The sequence below is a fragment of the Lissotriton vulgaris genome, chromosome 4_1 (genome assembly GCF_964263255.1).
Source record: "Lissotriton vulgaris chromosome 4_1, aLisVul1.2, whole genome shotgun sequence".
Lineage (NCBI taxonomy): Eukaryota > Metazoa > Chordata > Amphibia > Caudata > Salamandridae > Lissotriton > Lissotriton vulgaris.
The window spans coordinates 435,532,030-435,551,061 of record NC_141691.1 but is presented as its reverse complement, the minus strand read 5'-3'; the positions used below and the strand labels follow the sequence as shown (position 1 = coordinate 435,551,061).

General features: G+C 47.8%; 1 protein-coding gene across 1 annotated transcript in view; it reads left to right on the top strand.

Annotated features, from left to right (window-relative positions):
* The window catches only part of DIAPH2 (diaphanous related formin 2), a 3,821,702-nt gene that overhangs the window by 832,464 nt on the left and 2,970,206 nt on the right, over nucleotides 1-19,032 (top strand). The window contains exon 5 of the mRNA XM_086964614.1: nucleotides 16,106-16,245. Coding sequence (XP_086820740.1) covers nucleotides 16,106-16,245 — 140 coding nt within the window. The remainder of the gene's footprint in view (nucleotides 1-16,105; nucleotides 16,246-19,032) is intronic.

Below are 19,032 nucleotides of genomic sequence, written 5' to 3'. Positions count from 1 at the left end.
GACGCACTACACTTGTCCCCAACGAGGGCCTCACATCTGGTGCCCGCGAGCGGTGGCGCTCGCCTACAGCAGCTGATCCTGGGCTTCACCGGGGGCCAAGATGACTGGGAGACGTGGCGCGGCACGAGGAGATCGCACCTTGCCGGAAATGTTCGGCAGGTCCCAGCAACTACGCGACAGGACACAGCCGTCACCGGGGGCCTCCCGGGCATCAACGGACGCAACCGTGGGCGAGCCACCAGTCACGAGGTCCTTCATGGAGGACTTATTCAGCTCCCTCAAGGAGGAATTTCAAACTCTTAAGACCGAAGTGGCTGGAGAGGTCCGGGAAGTGCGCAGGGAAGTCGAAGGCCTGGGCGAGCGGGTCGACACTGTGGAGACGGCGGCCCAACGTCGCGATGAAGAGATAACTCATCTCCAGCAGGACGTCCTCCGCCTCCGGGAGCAATGTGTCGAGCTCCAGGCCCACTCGGAGGACCTCGAGAACAGGTCCAGGCGGAATAACATCCGGGTGCGAGGGGTTCCATCCGCGGATGAAGGTACGGACCTCGTGGCCTATCTGCAGGACCTGTTCCGCGACATCTTGGAGGCAGAAGCAGATTTCCCGATCCGCATTGACAGAGCACACAGGGTGGGCCGCCAGCGCCAGTCATCGGCACCCCCGCCTGATATCCTGGCATTCCTGCCGGATTTCCCCCTGAAAGAGCGCATCATGACGGAGGCCCGCAGGAAGCAGCCGCTGACCTTCCGAGAAAGACCTGTTGCGCTCTACCAGGACCTGTCCGCCATCACACTGCAGAAGCGCAGGTCCTTCCGCATCGCTACGGACTTTCTGCGAGAGCATGAGACAGCCTATTCCTGGGGTCACCCCTTCCGTCTTATCTTTCGGTGGAATGGGGTGCTGCACCAGCTGCGCTCTTTACAAGATGTCTGTGGAGTACTGGGCCTTACTGCTACGGAGGAGGAAGGGGCTACACCCGCATGGCGGCGCCCCGAGCGGCGGGGCCGACGGAGATCGAGGAGACGCCAATCGTCAGCGACGGTGAGTCGTCCAGACTCGCCCACCGTCAGAGCAGACATGGAGGAGGCCCTGAGGACTGCGGCCAGGAACTTGCCCGAATCTACTGGTGTGGCCCTAACGGCCTAACTTTTATCCGGGGGGAGAGACTCTTAGCTTTAACGATGCTGGGCTGGGGCTGGGGGGGCGAGGGGGGAGGTGTGTGGCTGGACGTCCACTTGACTGTTTTCTGCAGACTCGCCCACTTGGGCTAGACTGAGACTATGGGGTGTTGTTCCCTGTTTTTCTTTGTTTTGGTTGGTTGCCATGGGCTGGTTCTGGGGGGGTTTAACTGTTGGTTTGGTGTGGGGGGGGTCCCGTCCGAAGTTGTCCAAACATGTGCGATGCTGCCTCTGGCCTTCCCTGCGCCCCTGCCCCGCGCGCCCCCTCCACTGATCCCTCGCTCGCTGCATAGCGCGTTGTTTCCCTGGAGGCGATGCCGCCCCTGAAAGTAGTGACCCTTAATGTTAAGGGTCTGAATAATCCCGTGAAGCGTAGGGCGATCCTTTCCCTGTTGGAGGGGTCGCAGGCGGATGTCTGCCTCCTGCAGGAAACCCATTTACTTTCCAAAGATTGCCATAGGTTGCGCTCTGCCAAGTTCCCTACGCAACTCTTTTCCTCTGCTACGACTAAGACTGCTGGGGTGGCCATTCTTCTGGCCAGCTCCTTCAGGGGGGAGGTGTTGCATAAACATGCTGAGCAGAAGGGGAGGCTTCTGGTGTATCGCATGCGTTTGGGAGGTGTTGCCTTTACGGTTGGTTCGGTATACAGCCCAAATGACCACCAGGATCGCTTCCTGGAATCTGTGTTGGTGGACGTTACTGCCTCGCCCGATCGCCATATCATCTTGGGGGGAGACCTGAATATGGTCTTCGACTCCACCCTGGATAGGTCCGCCCAGCGCTTTCCGCAGACAGGGGAGCTTTCTAGGGCGGTACAGGACCAGATTACGGAGATGGACCTGCATGACCTCTGGCGCACCATGCACCCCACCGATAGGGACTACTCATATTTCTCCCACGCGCACCGCACTTATTCAAGGTTGGACTACCTCTTGGTAAGCGGACCGCTTTGTTCGGCCGCCACGGCGGCAGACATCGGGGTCCTGTCCCTGTCCGACCACGCACCGGTCTCCGGAATCTTTGCTTGGCCGGCGGCCCCCCCCTCTAGAGGGATGTGGCGGCTTCGGGACACGCTTCTCCATAAGAAGTCGGTTGTGAAGCGAGTGGAGGAGGTCATTCAGGACTACCTGACCCACAATAACAACTCTGACACGCCCCTGCAACGCAGTGGGCGGCTTTGAAAACGGTCGTCAGGGGGGAGTTTATCTCCATTTCCTCGGCGGAAAACAGGGAACGCCAACGCAAGAGGGAGGAACTGACGGCACAGGTTAGGGAGCTTGAGCAGGTTCACCGCCGGACAGGGGCCCCTCGGGTTTGGAAGCAGCTGAAGGCGGCACGGAAACTCCTCTCTGCGTTAGACCTAGACCGGGCGGAGTGTGCAGCGCTGCGCCTGAAGCATGCCTTTTACACCGGCGGAGACAGGTGCGGTAAGCTCCTGGCCCATAGGCTCAGGGCTGCGCAGCAACGCAATGTGGTGAAGGAGCTGGTGGGAGTGGATGGGATCCCGGTTTCCGGTGACGCAGAGGTGGCAGACTCCTTTCGCTCCTTTTACGAGGCGCTGTACGCTGCAGAGCCTTCCCCGCCGGGAGAGGCTGAGGCCTACTTGGAATCCGTGACCCTCCCGGCCCTGGACCCCTCCCAGGCGGACCACCTAGAGAGGGACATTCACGTGGAGGAGGTCATCACCGCGATTGCACGGCTAAAGCATGGTAAAGCCCCGGGCCCGGATGGCTATACGGCCTTGTTTTACAAGACCTTCTGTCCCACTGTCGCGCCTCTCCTGGCTCGCTTGTTCAATTCCTTCTCCGAACCGGGAGCCATACCACCGGACCTTCTCTCAGCGACTGTGTCGGTTATCCCCAAGCCGGGGAAGGACCGGACCCTGTGCGGCTCGTACCGGCCCATCTCGCTCCTAAATGTGGACCTCAAGCTTTACACGGGGATCTTGGCGGCCAGACTGGGTCTCCACCTACCAGGTTTGGTGGAGGCGGACCAGGCCGGTTTTGTACCCGGTAGGCAGACGGTCGACAACACAAAGAGGGTGATGCACGTGCTGGAAAAGGCCTCACGCGTCCCGGGGGAGCGGATACTGCTATCGGTCGACGCGGAGAAGGCCTTTGACAGGGTTCATTGGCCATATCTCGAGCTGGTTCTTGGGAAACTGGGGATCGGCGAGAAGTTCCGCACTATGGTCTTTAACTGCTATAGGAGACCGTCAGCGTCAGTGCGTGTCAATGGACACAGTTCCAGCAGCTTTGCCATTGAGCGCGGCACGAGACAGGGTTGCCCCCTCTCGCCGCTCCTCTTTGCTCTTTATATGGAGCCGTTTGCACAGAGGATTCGCGATAACCTGGACGCTATTGGAGTAAAGATGGGGCAATACACGCATGCTGTCAGCTTATACGCAGACGATGTCTTGCTGACCCTGGATGACCCCAGGCGGTCGCTCCCTGCCTGCGTCCGGGAACTGAACGCTTTTGCCCGCGTGGCGGGCTTCAAAATGAACATGACTAAGTCGGCTGCACTGGATGTGTCGCTCTCTGCCGACACTAGGCGGGACCTTCAGAGTCTCTTTCCTTTGCAGTGGTCCTCCTCTACGGTGCCTTACCTGGGAATTTTGCTTGCTCCCTCCCTGCCTGCCATGGTCGCAGCTAACTATTCCTCTCTGGGTAAAAAGATCAAAGAGGAACTCGGCCGATGAAACAAGGGCCTGCTCTCGTGGCTGGGCCGTATCGCGGCGGTGAAGATGACGATACTGCCTCAGATCTTGTATCTTTTTCGCTCTCTACCTCTCCAGCCCCCTGTGGGTTGGATACGGCAGGCGCAGGCAGACATCTCCCGCTTTGTGTGGCAGGGCCGTAAGCCTCGGATGAAGCGGGTCCTCTCCATGCTTGCCCCGGAGGCGGGGGGTCTCGGAGTCCCGGACCTCCGGAAGTACTTCCAGGCGGCGCAGCTCCGGTATTTGGTGGAGTGGAGCCGGTGGGAATCGGACAAACACTGGCTCTTTCAAGACCAGGCAGTTGCGGGCCGCACCCTCCAGGAGGTCCCGTTCCTGCGGCGCACTCACCGCCCGCCTAATCTCTACGCCTCTTTTATCACCTGGGTCCCACTAAGAGTGTGGGACGCGGTGTGTGAGCTTCGTGAGCTCACCACTTTTCCGTCACCGTTCACTCCCATTGCTGGCAATCCAGACTTCACTCCGGGTCTGGAGCCGGGAGCCTTTTCCCACTGGGTGAGCGCGGGTTGCAGGGCGCTTTTCCAGATCTACGGGCCAGAGGGCGTGCTCCCCTTCCAGCAGCTCCGACAGGAGTATGGCCTGACGGAAGGGGACAGACTGCGTTACATGCAAGTCCGCCACTGGGCTCTTCAACCCCCAGTGCGTGACGTCGCTGCCCGTTCGATTACGCCCTATGAGCGATGGCTGGTAACCCGGACCTCGGACGCCAAGCTGATCACTGATTTGTATAGGTTTCTCCAACCCCCGCCGTTTCATTACCATAACCCAGGGAGGGAGCGTTGGCACAGGGAATTGGGCAGGACCCTGAGCCACAAGGAGTGGGACAGGATTGCGTATCGGGCGAGGCACTCTGCGTACCACACTGGGCTGACCGAAACCTTCACTAAAGTGTCCACCTACTGGTACTACACCCCGGAGCGGCTCTATGAGATGCGCAAAATCGGCGACAAAGGTTGCTGGCGCGGTTGCGGACAGGATGGCACCCTCACGCACATTCTCTGGGAGTGCCCGGTGCTGTCGGCCTATTGGAAGGAGGTCTTAGATGAGGTGGATAGGCATTTTGAGATCGAGCTTCCGCGCTTCCCCGCGTATGTCTTGCTAGGCCTCCCCAATGACTTGATGTACCCGCTGAAATCCCGCAGGGGCAGGCAGATTGCGATTGCGCTAGGCTCCGCCGTTCAGAACATACTTGTACTCTGGCGCACCCCCACTGCCCCCTCTATCACTGGTTGGCTGCATAGGCTCTGGCAGGTACTGGGCATGGAGAAGATGTCGCTAACGGTGGCTGGGAATATTGACCAGTTTGAGGAGCTCTGGCACCCCTTTTTGGCACTGCTGTCCACGGAATTTCACGAGCTCACGTGTCCACGGTACTTGCGCCTCCTTAGGCTGACGCCGCCGGCGGCTGCGGCGGAGTGAAAGTGTGGATTGGGGGCCGGGGGTTGGGGGCGGGAAGAGGGGTTATATGCTTCTAATGCTGACTTCCGGACGGGGATGTTGGGGTATTGTTTTCCTTTTTTTTTCCTCCTTTGCTTTTCTTTCTTCTTCTTTTCTGGGGTCGGGGGGTTGGTGGAACGGTATGCTTCTCTTTTACTGTGTAGCGGGGTGCTATTCTGCTCGGCCTTGCCTAGGGAGTGGGGGTCTACAGGGGGGTCGTTCACAATGCTTTATTGCCTTATGTCTTTGCCTTGTTACCCTCTGGGGCTTCCTGTCTCCCTACTTCTCTTCTGACTCGCTGCAACGTTCCGCTTCTTGTACTGTATGTTTGCTTGACCTCCTGCTCCCCTCCCCGTGTTTTTTTGTGCCTTAATAAAATACTTTAAACACAAAAACACTCAAAAGTATCCTAGGAGCCTGGACACAAAGGTAAAATATAAGTAACCAAAAAATAAAAACAGAGCCTCAAATTATACCAAAATATAAGGCAATATGGCAAGCTTCCACACCCCATAAATAGGCCCAGGACAAAATATACCTCTGGTGCTGTACACTTTCATTTGCACACCAATCTCTAAACATCAAAAGGAAATAAATATTGGCACATGAAGGAAAGCATTGAATATATTATCTTTTCTGTGAAAAGAAAATACCAAAAAGTGAGTGCTTCTATGATTTTGTTAATAGGTATGTGAGTCACAGTATGGGTGGTAAGCAGTTTGAAATGCCAATTGAACCTGGCAGTCAAACTGCATACACAGCCTCTGCAGATGCAGGCAGGCCACATATTTACATTCCTCTGTCTCTCTACTACAGGCAAGGTGAGTAACTCTGTTTTTGTAAATAGGTATATAACTTGCAGTATGGTTGAAAGACTGCATATTTAACTATGCCTAGGGGTCTCAAAGTACATGTGAGTCAGTGAGACTTAAAATTGCATGTCTGACTCTTCAAGCACATACCACCCTACCCTATGACCTACCTACACCCTACTTAAGGGGTACCAAGTACATAGTAAAACTGAAGATTATAGCTCAGCAAGGAGTTTTTAATTCCAACTCAACCATGCAGTAAAACAACACAACTACGCTCTACAGTTCCAGGGCATCACATGATTAAAGGACTTCTCATACACCTACTTTCAGACCCAGACAGACACTCACATCCTCACTAATACACCAGTAGAGGCAAAAACATTCATAAACTCACAAAAACGCTTAAACACCCACTCGCAGATTTACTCATACACTCACAAACCTTTGTATATATCATACATACTTTTATTAACTACATTGTACATTGTAAGTCACATGCCTGTAAACTTAGTTGGTTGATCAGGTTTTTTTATGCTTTCAGTTACACTGTAGCCTCGGTGTAAATGAATAAACTAAACATAAGAATGGCACACCACTCTCATACAAAGTAACCATTAATGGCAACAATTTCAACTTTCCTGTCAGTGATACTGTTGAAGGTAGCAAATTACCCCATGGGGTGGCGTTACAGGGAATTTTGACAGATATAACAAAACAGTAGAACAACAAAAAAAAGGGTGTTGTGGTGTCAGAAACAAAATATGTGTATTGGGGGGTTAGGTGTCTGTTGTCTCCTTGTTGATTTTGGGTGACGCGCACAAGCAGCTGAGAGGCTAGTCCCCTAGATAAGGAACAAATTGAGGGCTCTAGGCCTTGGCAAGAAAGGCTGTAAGTGGAAGGCCTTCAGAAAGGTAGCCCACCAGTGGGGACCATGTATATTCAAATTCCTTTCTGGTGTCATCTATAATGTCCGCCATACTCTCGAAGGCCAATGCTCTCCACAATCTTGCGTGCCACTGAGTCAGTGAGGGTGCCTCTGGTCGCTTCCATGTAGCTGCTAGGGCCATTTTAGCGGCCCCCAGGCACAGCCATATAACAGAACGATCACTTCGTCTTTGATGCTTTAAAAGGGGGTCTCGTATCCCTAACGAGGTGTGTTGTAGGGTCTGAGGGATTGGGTATCGCCTGTCCTCCATTTTAACTGTTGTTCCTGTTGAAAACTGTCTCATTCTGCTCCAACTTTCTCCTGTGTGCTACTCCTCCTTGCCTTCAAAATAGTGTGGATTGTGGGTCACAGCTTTGTATTTTGGACTATAAGGTCAGGGTTACTACAGAGCTGAAATGAAGCCAAATGACTAGTGGTTCCTTATTGCCTGTATTCCAGATACCATGAGACTCTCTCCCTCTGACAAAAATCAGGGAGTGTAATTTAATGCTAACAAATGTCTGGAAGTGCCAGCAACTCAACTAGCATTACTTCAGGAATTCAACCACTCAATACTCAAAAATCTGCTGTGACCTCCTATTTAGGTCTTGGCTTTAGATAGTGCGCATGCGCTATCTCAAATGGAGACATGCTGTATCTACATTGTGGGCTTATAGCCCGCCCATAGGCTTCCTATTTGCTGGCACCATCATTGGTCCATTTTTCATCCTCTTCATTTGTCAAAGGCATACATTCGTCATTCCTCTTTCTGTTTTAAGCCCTCCCAGAGAGAACCGCCCTACTATATTTAAACTTACGCTGCAGGCATTGTAGGGCATTGTTTCTGCACTACTTTTCTATTTTGAAGGACAATGTTCTCACTTCCAACCACTCCCTATATGATGGAACATGCTACCAATGTACACACGCACTTTAGTGACACACATACATGTAAGAGCTATCTAAATGTTGCTATGCAATAGACAACCCAGTGTGAAGGTTAAAGCTCTCTGGACATGATGGTTCAAAACTGCATCTTTGTGCTCCATTCTGCAGTGTGGTGATGCACAGAGGTGTCGAAGCAGAATGACACTGGAGCATTATGCTGTGCATCTCTTTTAACTAGTAGTTTGGGAAATGTAATGAAGCACTGCAGTTTTTTGGGGCATGTTTTTGGTCCAGGAAAAAAGTCCCCCGCTTATTACCTCAGTACAAGAACCCACTCCACCACCTGCACTTTCTAAGAGAGGCAGGCCACCCTTCCCTGGTCATGACGAACTCCACCTCTCCTCCTGTCACGCACAAGCATCCCTTCCACAAATGTTCCACATTGGGCACCCTTAATAGTCACAACCGGATAGACTCCACCAGAAACTCTTCATACTCTTCCTCATCAGAGTCCGCAGCAGCCATCCTTCGTGCAGAATACCTCTGCATCGACAAATAAGTAGGACTACATGGCTGAACAGCCTTATGGCCCACCTGGGTGTACAACTCAAGCTACTCCAACATTGATGACTGATGAAATGTGTTCTGATACCACAACCATCTTCGAGTTCACATTCAAGAATGCTGCAGATAACGATATACTATTGTTGTCATGCAATAGCCAAAAACTTCAAAATGTAATATATTATTTTTCTAGCACTATGTATTTAATTGATAATGGTAAGCCTTACAAGGAAATACAGTACAAGAGAAGTCTAAAACTGCGTAATGCACATAAAAGTACATGTTCCATAGACCGGAGTTCTTTGTGACCTTCCACCGAAAATGTGTTAGTATTTAATCATATGCAACCTATACCATTGACAACAGCAAGAGCTCAGAGCTTTGCCAATGCCGAGACTTATTGGTTTTGCCAATGCTTGTTTAAGTGGATGTCAATGGCTGAAGTGACCTAACCCATTTCCTCATGGTGTATGTTGTGATTGGGGAAAGCTAAATTTGAGGCAGACCAAAGGATGAAGAGGGCTGAACCAAAGCCAATCTCTTTCGATATATGTATATATTTTACTTACCAGTTTTCATGATTACATCATGGGTGCAACAAGTAAAGCTGTCTCTAGGCCAGACATAAGAAACTGCTCTTTCTAATTAGATATGACAGCTTGTAGTATGGATAGTGTATTGGCAGCTGTTGAATGCAATGATGAGAGCCACTTTTTGATAGTCTAAATAGAACAATTAAACACTAAATGACATATTAGGCACAAGTTCTCTTGTACTTTTTTCGCAAGAAAACGCTATCAAACTCAGTTGTTGTGGATTGATAGCTACAGCTCAGGTGACAGTCACACAAACTTGTGAAAGCACCAAACATGCAATGACCTTGCATAGAAGAACGCTAAACTACAACCAGGACATTGCATGGCTTCCAAGAGGCTGAAATGTGTGTTTTCAGTGTATACGCTGCTCCTGAGAAAGTGATTTTGCGAGTCCCCTGATTGAGGTGCACACATACACTATGCTCTATCTGGCCATGATACTGAGTCTACAGAGCCACCAGCTTTTCCATTTTCACTGACCTGTTGGCGATCTACAGCTCTTTCTCAGTGTGGAAGTGCTGCACTGTCTGTATCACATGTCCATTCTGATGGAACATGTCTCACCTTGTGGGTATCTTCTACCCTTCGACCACATCCTGGTTCTGGGCTCTGATGCTTATCTGCTAGGCGTGCTTTCTCCGAAGGCAACTATTGCCCATGTCTATCGTGGTTTGTAGTTTGTGCTGAGACTTTCACCCCTGCATGATGTATTATGCCTCTTCCTATGTATTAACTGCTCCTGGATTATCGTTTCAATAAATTTCACGGTGCCAGTAATGAAGGTGTCCATCAACAGCGGTGATCTGCCCCTTCGGAGACCCCTAAATTGTAGATACCAAACTCATCCATGGCTGCTCTCTCATCAGCTAAGCCTCCTGCCGCCTTGCCTTAGTCCCTTCAACCATCACTTCCATTGTCCGCCTTGCCTTAGTCCCTTCAACCATCACTTCCGTTGTCTAGTGTTTAAAGAAACAAAAATCCAAGGAACCACACTGCCATAATGCATTGCTTTCTAAATAGGACTATTATAATTGTTCCTGTGCTCACACCCTGCTGGTTTCTCTGCATTGCTTTCCACTCTCTGCTTCTGCCCTGGCTTCCCTCGAGCCTTCTGCTCTGCCCCCTTTAGCCCTGATGATGGAGGCCGTGACTGAAGCGAAAGTAAAGAATGCAATAGATCTCGGTTTACTTTCTGTAGTTTTTATTCCTTGTGGGTTCCTAGCCTCTCGTCAGCAAATATGCTGCGTTGATTGCCAAGCGGTGGCACCAGAGATCTATCCAGTGTTGGCACCAGTAGTCGGAGTCAGTCTGCACCACCTTGTCTTGCAAAGGTGCTTGGTGCACCTTTGCAAACACAAGGACTTTTATCTTCATTAGTATGGTTCTTGTTTTTATTGTGCTGTGCATCAGTGCTCTAAAGTAGAAGTATAAACAGCCACAGACCAAAGAGAAAGTTTTGTATTCTGCGGGGCCCACATAAGACATAACGCGCATCTCAAAGGGCAGTTTGTATAATGCTGAATCAATTTCAATTACGCCTGCATGTAGAAGAAAGGCGGTTATTTAAGAGCCTATTGATGGGAAGTGATACACTGCGCAGCACATGTCCGCGCGTGCCTCCCGGAAGGCGGCAGCGATTTAATCTCTGGTGCTCGCGCTAGAACGGTTTTAGGCGGCAGGTTGATGGCATCTCGCCGCGGCAACAAGCCGTTATTTTCAGTTGTGGCGAGGAGGGACGCTATAGAAAGCTCGAGAAGGAAAGCACTCTTTCCTCGAGGTTAATAATGCCGAAAGGAGTTCTGTAAGTACTTTTCTTGCCCACCCCACTCCCCCCCCACGTCTTTTTCAGTTGTTGCTCCTGATTTGTGCCTCAACACGTGTAATGCAGCAATACCATCTAAGGTAGACTGACTGGCATCATGAAATCTTTTTTGCCCTGTCAGTCATTGTCTCTGCAGATATCAATTCTTAAACAGCTGCCAGGATTTGAAAGACATGTAGATTTTATGAGTAATCCCCTACTGCTTTTTGTTCCCACCAGAAAAGCCAGCAACTTTTATATTTTCTGTTTCATTGTCTTATTTTTTTGGTCTTTACACATTGCTGTACGAGACCGGGCTGCTGTGTGCGTGCTAACAGACATGTTTTTGGTTAACACAACTGCATATGGAATGGAGCAGAGAAATCACATCAATGCATTCTTCCCTACAGTAATTTGTCTTCTTTTGAGTCCCTTGAGCACGGCTTTGATCAGTAAAAAAAATCAGGCTATATGGACCCTTCTATGACTTTTACATTGGAGAAGCATCCGAGGATTGCTTCCAAGTGTAAGAATTTGGGTTGTTTGTTGACAGGATTTTAAGCCCTGGTCAAGCAGCAACCGCAAACCTTGTCAGGGTGAGGCCAGTGGGAAAATATAAGTGCAGGTTCTCATTAAATTGAGCTAGGGGTGTGGCTAGTGTGCGGGGTTAGAGGCGGAGCGAGACATCATGATCCAAAGACACTTCTATTGAGTATTCATTTTGGGGTGGTGTCAAGACTTATTTGAAACAAGCCCTAAATCATAATGGAAGGGGTTTGTAAACTATGAGTGCAGCCACGCCATCGACAATACTATTAGGACTTTCAGGCTAATAATTAGTGCGTCCCAGGACCAACGAGATGCTGGCATTGCATCATTAATAATGAGTTCTACACCACTTGCAGGACATACCAAAACATGTGAGAAATGTATCAATATAAATAAAGGGGTGAACTCATTACATGAAATGAAGGGCAAGCATGAAATGTTAATGTTTACCTGTTATTGTAATAATTGCAGCTTCCTAATGTCATACTCTTCCTACTTGCTTGCCTTAAGTGCGATCCTCATATCTTGTAGAGTGCGCAAACATACACACAGAAACGAGCATTCTACACATTTCTTTACAAATATCCCCTGAGTGTCCAGATTCTCTTCCTCTCTGATGTCATTTCTCTCTCAAACATACACAATATCAGGCAAACATGAACACATAAGCAGACAAATACATAAAAGGCTCACTTCGGATTATTCCTTAGTTACTTCGCAGTGCCAGCGACTGTGCAGATGTGATTAACAGAGCTGGGCCTGGATGGGCCTGCTCTGTCAGACACAGCAGGACGGTGAAATTCCCAACACCCGGACATCCTGTGCATAATGCAAATACGCTGCTGCTGAATGGTTCAGCAGTGGCTCAGCCTAAGGGCTGGAGAAGCGCTTTGGAAGTCAGAGTGCCGACAGATCTGCTCCACTCTGACTGCCTCAAGCTCAGCAGTACTAGCAGCAATGATCTTACATTTCTTGAGTACTGGTACTCTCCTTGGCAGTGAAAAAGTGCCAGAACTCAGCTCAGTAAAAATGAGAAGTGCTGGTACTGAGTACATTTGAGTACTGGCCCATTTAAAGCACTGGGTGAGGCACAGGCCAATCTAAAATTAACCTGTGCTCAGCCCTCTGGTAGCTTGGCACAGAGCTGTCACGCTTAATTTAGAGGGAATGTATAAAGTATTCATGCACCACTTCAAATAGTAAAAACTTGTGAATCACACAAAAGGATCCCACACCAAGTTAGAAAAATAGAGTAGTTTTAACCCGTTTACCGTGGCGATTATTTCGCCGCTGTGCGGGCGTTCCACGGAGTAGGCGGGGCCGCGTCGGCTGTTGGCCGTTCGCAGCACTAGCGAGTTAGTGCTCGTGAGGGCCAGCGGCCGACAGGAGCACCGAAGGGGTTAAATAAATAAACCAAGGGTAAAACGACAAAAATCCAATCAGTAGAACCAGAGATACGCAATTTTTAAGATTTTAGTGGAAATAACGCCAAAAAGCACAAAATGCCAACTGTCGATATATGGTCATTCGGACCGGGACAAAGTCATAAGTTTAGCCAACCGCGATGGAGCACAGCCCGGCTACAGGGACCCAGTTAGGGCCACTGAACAAAGAACCTTAAATCCTTGTTAGCAGAGGGTTGCGACGATCCAACTCGAAGATGCATGACAGAGCCAAAGTGATGCATCTGTTCCGAGGTGTGGCAAGGATGTGATGCAAGGTCCTGCGTAGTTGTTGAGGATCCTGTCGACGAGGGCTTGCAAAGTCAAGTCTCGCATCGAGGATGCATTGCGCATGCAGTGAAAAACTCTGGTTCCAATATGCTGCAATGCGGCGTCCTGTGTCACCGTCAAGGACTCCTTCTATGGGGGATGCTAGGGCCCGCAGCAAGGATGTGTTGCACAGTGACCGTTCCGATGAGGCTGCGGAGGTGATGCAAGTCTTTGCAACAGGCTTAATCCACGCAGCAGCGTTGATGGGTCAGTTCTGCGTGAGGTTACGCTGCACAGCAGAGACTGCGTCAGTTACGATGGAGACATAGAGGCTTGCAAGTACCTCAGGCCCACTGCCAAGGGTCCAGGACTGGGGTGGCACCACTTCCCAGGGTCAATCAATCAATCAGTATTTGTAGTTAGCAGCACTGTCACCCCTCAGAGTATCTGGGCGCTGGGGTGCAAGGTCACTGTCAAAAAGCCAGGTCTTGATTTTCTTTCTGAAGTCCACCAGCAGGGAAGGTGCTGTTCAAAAGTTGAGGGGCAGTTGTTCCAGATCTTTGCGGCAATGTAGGAGAAGGAACGGTCACCGCTGCGTCGGGTACGAGGGTGTGCGCAAGGGCTAATGAAGAGCAGTGTAGGTGTCTTGCGGTTTGATAGAAGTTAAGTTGATGTAGGCCGGTCCTTGATCATGTAGGGATTTGTAAGTGTGCATGAGGATTTTCGAATTGGCATCTCTTCTGAATAGGGAACCAGTGGAGGTTTTTGAGGTTGGGGTGATGTGGGTCCGTTTGGGGAGTTCCAGGATAAGTCTGGCTGCAGTGTTCTGTATGGTCTGTAGTCTCCCGATGAGTTGGGTGGAAATGCTTGAGTATAGTGCCTTGCCGTAGTCAAGGCTGCTTGTGACGAGGTCCTGGGTGACGGTCTTTCTGGTGTAGTCTGGGATCCATCTGAAGATTCTTCAGAGAGTGCGGAGGGCGTGGAAGCAGGAGGAGGTTACTGCCTTGACTTGTCATTTTAAAGTTAGTTTGTTGTCGAGGAGGATGCCTAGGTTGCGTGCAAGGTTTGTTGGTGCAGGTGTAGGTCAGAGTTCTGATGGCCACCAGCTGAGGTCCCATAGGGATGTTTTTTTCCTTAGATCAATACTTCAGTATGTCTGAGTTGAGTTTAAAGCTATGGCGCTGATGGAGGAATCCAAGAGCAGGGTTATGTAAAACCTTGTATGTCCCTGAGGCTTCAGATCAGGAGGCCAGCCAACTAGCAATTGGTGTCCCTATGGGGCTCTGTGTTCAAGAGATGCCGGTCCAGTCCTTCTCACCCAGGCAAGAGGGCCGCAGGTTAGCACAGCAGGGCAGCAGTCCCTTCAGGTCAGCAGTCCGGCAGAGTGTCAGTTCTTCCAGCAGCACATCAGTTCTTCCTGGCAGGGTATCCACAGGTCCATAAGTGTACTCAAGAGTTGGTGTCTGAGATCCAGTATTTATAAAGAGTTGTGCCTTTGAAGTGGGGGAGGAGGTTCTAGAAGTTTTCAGTTTAAGTCCTGAGGCATCCTGCCATCACTGACCTGACTCTAGACTAATTACACGGGTTTGCAGCCCTTTTGTGGAAGCAGGACACCGCCAATTCAAAGGTAAGTACGGCTAGTTCTAGCTACCCCTCCCATCCTGCCAGTGATGGCCCACCAAGGCACACCTAAGCTCTCTATTGTGTGTGGTTGTCTAGAGAAACATGCAAACCCCAACAGTCAGCCACACCTAGTAATGTGACCCAGGTACAGGCTACAGGCATTAAATGGCTATGGCAGGAGAATGGCAGCGTCCTTTCTTTTTGAAACTTATTTCAAATCAGACTTTACCATAACTTTGGATGTTTCCTTACAATTCTAAAGACACCTAATATGAATTGGTACCTGCTCCCGTTTGGAAATTACAGCTTATTCAATGTAATAAAGTTACTCCAGTGTTGTCCCATGGGAAAGGCAGGCCTTCAAATAGTTTACAATTAATTTAAGATTTTTTTCACTACCAGGACATGTAATACTATATGTCCACATTTTTAAATACAGTGCACCCTGCCCTTTGCACTGGCCAGGGTCTAGCCTAGGGTGATTTATATGTATTTAAAAGGAAGGTTTGGGCTTGGGAAAAGGTTTGTTTTGCCAGGTAAACATGGCTGTTTAAAACTGCACCCACTGGTTGTAATTGCAGGCCTGAGACATGTTTACAGGGCGATTTATGTTGGTGGTGCAATATGTGCAGCCATCCCACTAGAAACATTTAACTTACATGCCCTGGGCACATTTAGTACCACTTTGTTTTGAACTTACAAGTAAGTTGTATGTGCCAATTGGGTATAAGCCAATTCTATCATGTTTTAAGGAGAGAGCACAAGCTTTTAGCACTAATTAGCAGTGGTAAAGTGCACATAGTCCAATGGCCAGCAAACATGAGAAAGGCAAAAGGTTTGGGGGAAGACCACCCTAAGGCTGACAGGCCTCACAGCAAGTAAGCCCTTCTTCTTCCCAAAGCCAAACATGCTGTCCTATTATGTGGCATGAGGTAACACGGATACAGAGGTTAAGTTAGACAGCCTGGCTAAAATATGCACTTGTTGAAAGGGCCTTAGGACCCATACACAATTGCTGGGGTGCAGTTTTCTCTGTCTCTAAAAGTCAACTGTCACTTAGATACACTTACGGAAAGGGCGGTGCCCCAACCTCCAAAGCACACAAACATACACTAATACATTGAGTTCATGTTTTGCAATTAGTATTGTAAGGTCTATGATGCAATTTTCTGCTGTAATGTACAGTCTTCTTGCATCCAGTGCACTACACTTTCAGTGGTTGAATTACTGTATTACAGTATTTGTATTAGATTGAAACAATTTCTATTTTGATTTACAGGGAGGCCTCAGGAACAGCAAGCATGAGTTCACGCTGTCTTCACAGGAATATGTCCATGAACTCAGAAGTGGGATCACGGAGGACAAGCTGCTGAACTGTTTAGAATCGTTGAGAGTTTCCTTAACGAGTAACCCTGTGAGGTATGTACCATAATTGTTAATTGTTTCTTTGCTATATTACTCGATACCCCAACTCTGAACCTAATAATACTGTGGTACCAAGTGTTTCTAATGTGCATTCAATAATTCTTTTTTAAGGTCCGAGATGAAATCCTTTGTCAACCCAACAATATTTGAACCTTTTTTCTGAGGATGCTATGTATTTCAAGCGTATTGGTCACCTGAATTATCTCATAGGCGAAAGATGGGCCAAACCTGTTGTTCTGGAAATAGCAGGTCTCACACACAAGGTCACTTAGAATAAAAAAAAGTGTAGATTTCCTGTGTTGATGCAATTAAATTGATAATCATCACTTTTAGAGTATTAACAAAGATTTTGATTTAAAAAAAAATCTCCTTATGAGTTTGAAAATGTTTAGCAAGTTTGAACAGATTAAAAGGTAAATTAGGGTAATTTATTTATTTATGAATTCCTATGCATCTAGTTATGTTCATCTGCAACTTCTGAAAGCGATTCTTGAAAAATAGTGAGTGAAGGGAAAAAGTATGTATAGTAGGGAATACAATTATTTTCAGTGCTATGTAGATCATATTCTAATATTTGTAGGATGTGGCTTGTAGATTGATAGGTTTGGTCTCCTCCAGAGAACTGCTATCGGGACAATTGGTGGCCCAGCCTTATTGAATAGGGATCTAGTCACTATTCTAAGGAGGATGAAGAGCGAGCATACTTTTCCGCTCACTCCTAAACCTGTGGTAGATTTGCTGATCCCCTACATATTACTTTGGTTCCCCTTGCCTTTGCTCACAATGCCACTTTCTGTTGAATATTACTGGTGTTATTCTATGGTTCATAGTTAACCTAAAGCGGTTTGTCCATCTAAAGTGACAAATACACTTGCTCTAGTAATTTGGGCTCTGTGCACAAAACAGTTTTTGAGTCCTGCTCAGCATCTTCTAGTCTCATGGCGAACCAGTGAATTTTTTTAGCTCATGTTTGATTTGCTCTGATTTTTCAGGGGAGGAAGCGTGCTTTGTGAATTACGGGGGCCATGGGGGTGGCACAAATCCAGGTGATAAAGAAGGGTCACGGATTAAGGTAGTTGAAAAAAACAAAAGGCCCGAAACATTGGGACCGGCAATTCCTGTTGCACAGAGACAAGCCGTGAACCGGGCCAGTCCAATTACTCACATACATAATCCAAAATAATTTCCATTCTTGAGGAAATGTCTAATAGCAAGACCCCTATTTGGAAGACAGATTTTTAAATGCATTCATTTGAAACTACCTCAATTGTTTGAGATCATGAACATGTATTGGACATATTCCAATACACCAGTGTCAAAAATCCTTTACTTTTACATTGGGAATCATGTTAGGAATTTTAGGCAATCTAGTGCAACTTGCATTGTTAATAGGGATGGAAGATAGCTTTCCCTTTTCCCAGGTAGTAGGGAAATGGCTGAACATTTAGAGGAATTCCAAGGGTGAAAATTAGATGTTTGTCTGGATTTTTCTGTGAAAAAAGAACAACAACTAACCAACATGCTATGTCTAAATTCTGTAATTTCTCACCTATCCACCTATTGGTCAAAATTTGTGGAGCAATAAAAGTTAGGTTTATTAATTTAAGATGTACAAAATACATTTTCTATCAGTTTGTTCATCACAAAATCTTCACAATATTGTGAATTATAGGAAGCTTTTTGCTCACTAACATAACATTTTAATATATATATATACAAAATGCATCAAATGGAGAGTAGAAGCACAGTCTCTGGGTTCATTATAGTAGCAAATGTGCATAGGAAACATGTTAAGCAAGGCCATAGCCAAATACTAGGGAATTGCACACCTTTTAGGGAGTTATTATAAGTGTTCTGGTGTGAATTGTTCCTGATTCAGCAATGGTGATGCCAATGCAATAACTTTGTGTAAACAGAGAACCTGATTTGGAAACGATTTTGGAAACATAACTTACTCTAAGCATCCTAAATGTCAGTCTCCTGATGGAAATTCTCTGATCCTGATCTAATGGACTGCAGCTCTGTAGATCGTGATTTACCTGTGCATTAGAAACTCTTCCCGGTTAGATGATTGTCTGCCAAAGTAAATCTCTGAAGGAAGCAAGAAAGAGGCCATTCCTTTAGGCTTTCCCAAAAACATAATTGTGTGGGTTTTCACTATTTTTCACTTTATTCTTTCTTTCTCTTGAGCGTTTATGTGAAATTCTGCTATAAGTCCCTTTCTAGGCGAGGAAAGGAATAGTTGCATTTCTATATTCCATGTGGATGTACTATATTCCTTATGGAGTAGAATGTTTTCACTGTAAAGAATTAAATATGGTACAAATGTGATTTTCCAGTTTTTGATCGAGCATATTGCATCAGATCCACTGCAGTATGGTTAGTTGGCACAATATGCGCATATTTCCAAGGTATACCTTTTTCATATTCTTTTTTTAAATTTTACAATAAATAGATACATCTTCACAAATATTAAACTTAAGTCCCTGATGCTCAGATGTACATATTCTCTGTGACTTGTGTATAGCGGTAAGTGTGATCTAATAACTATTATTGAGATTTGAAGTGTATTTTCCTGTTGTGGAATGAAGTAGGACCCACCCATTATCGGGATACCTAGTAAGTTAAATACAATATTGAATATGTTTAAACCCAAGTAGTTAAAGCTTCGCCATCAGTTGCTGACATACATACCAGCTTTGAAAACCAGTCCGGAGACCAGCCCACCTCACCCACCTCCGAACTAAAACCCCCTTCCAACAACCTTTGCGCCTGGAACCC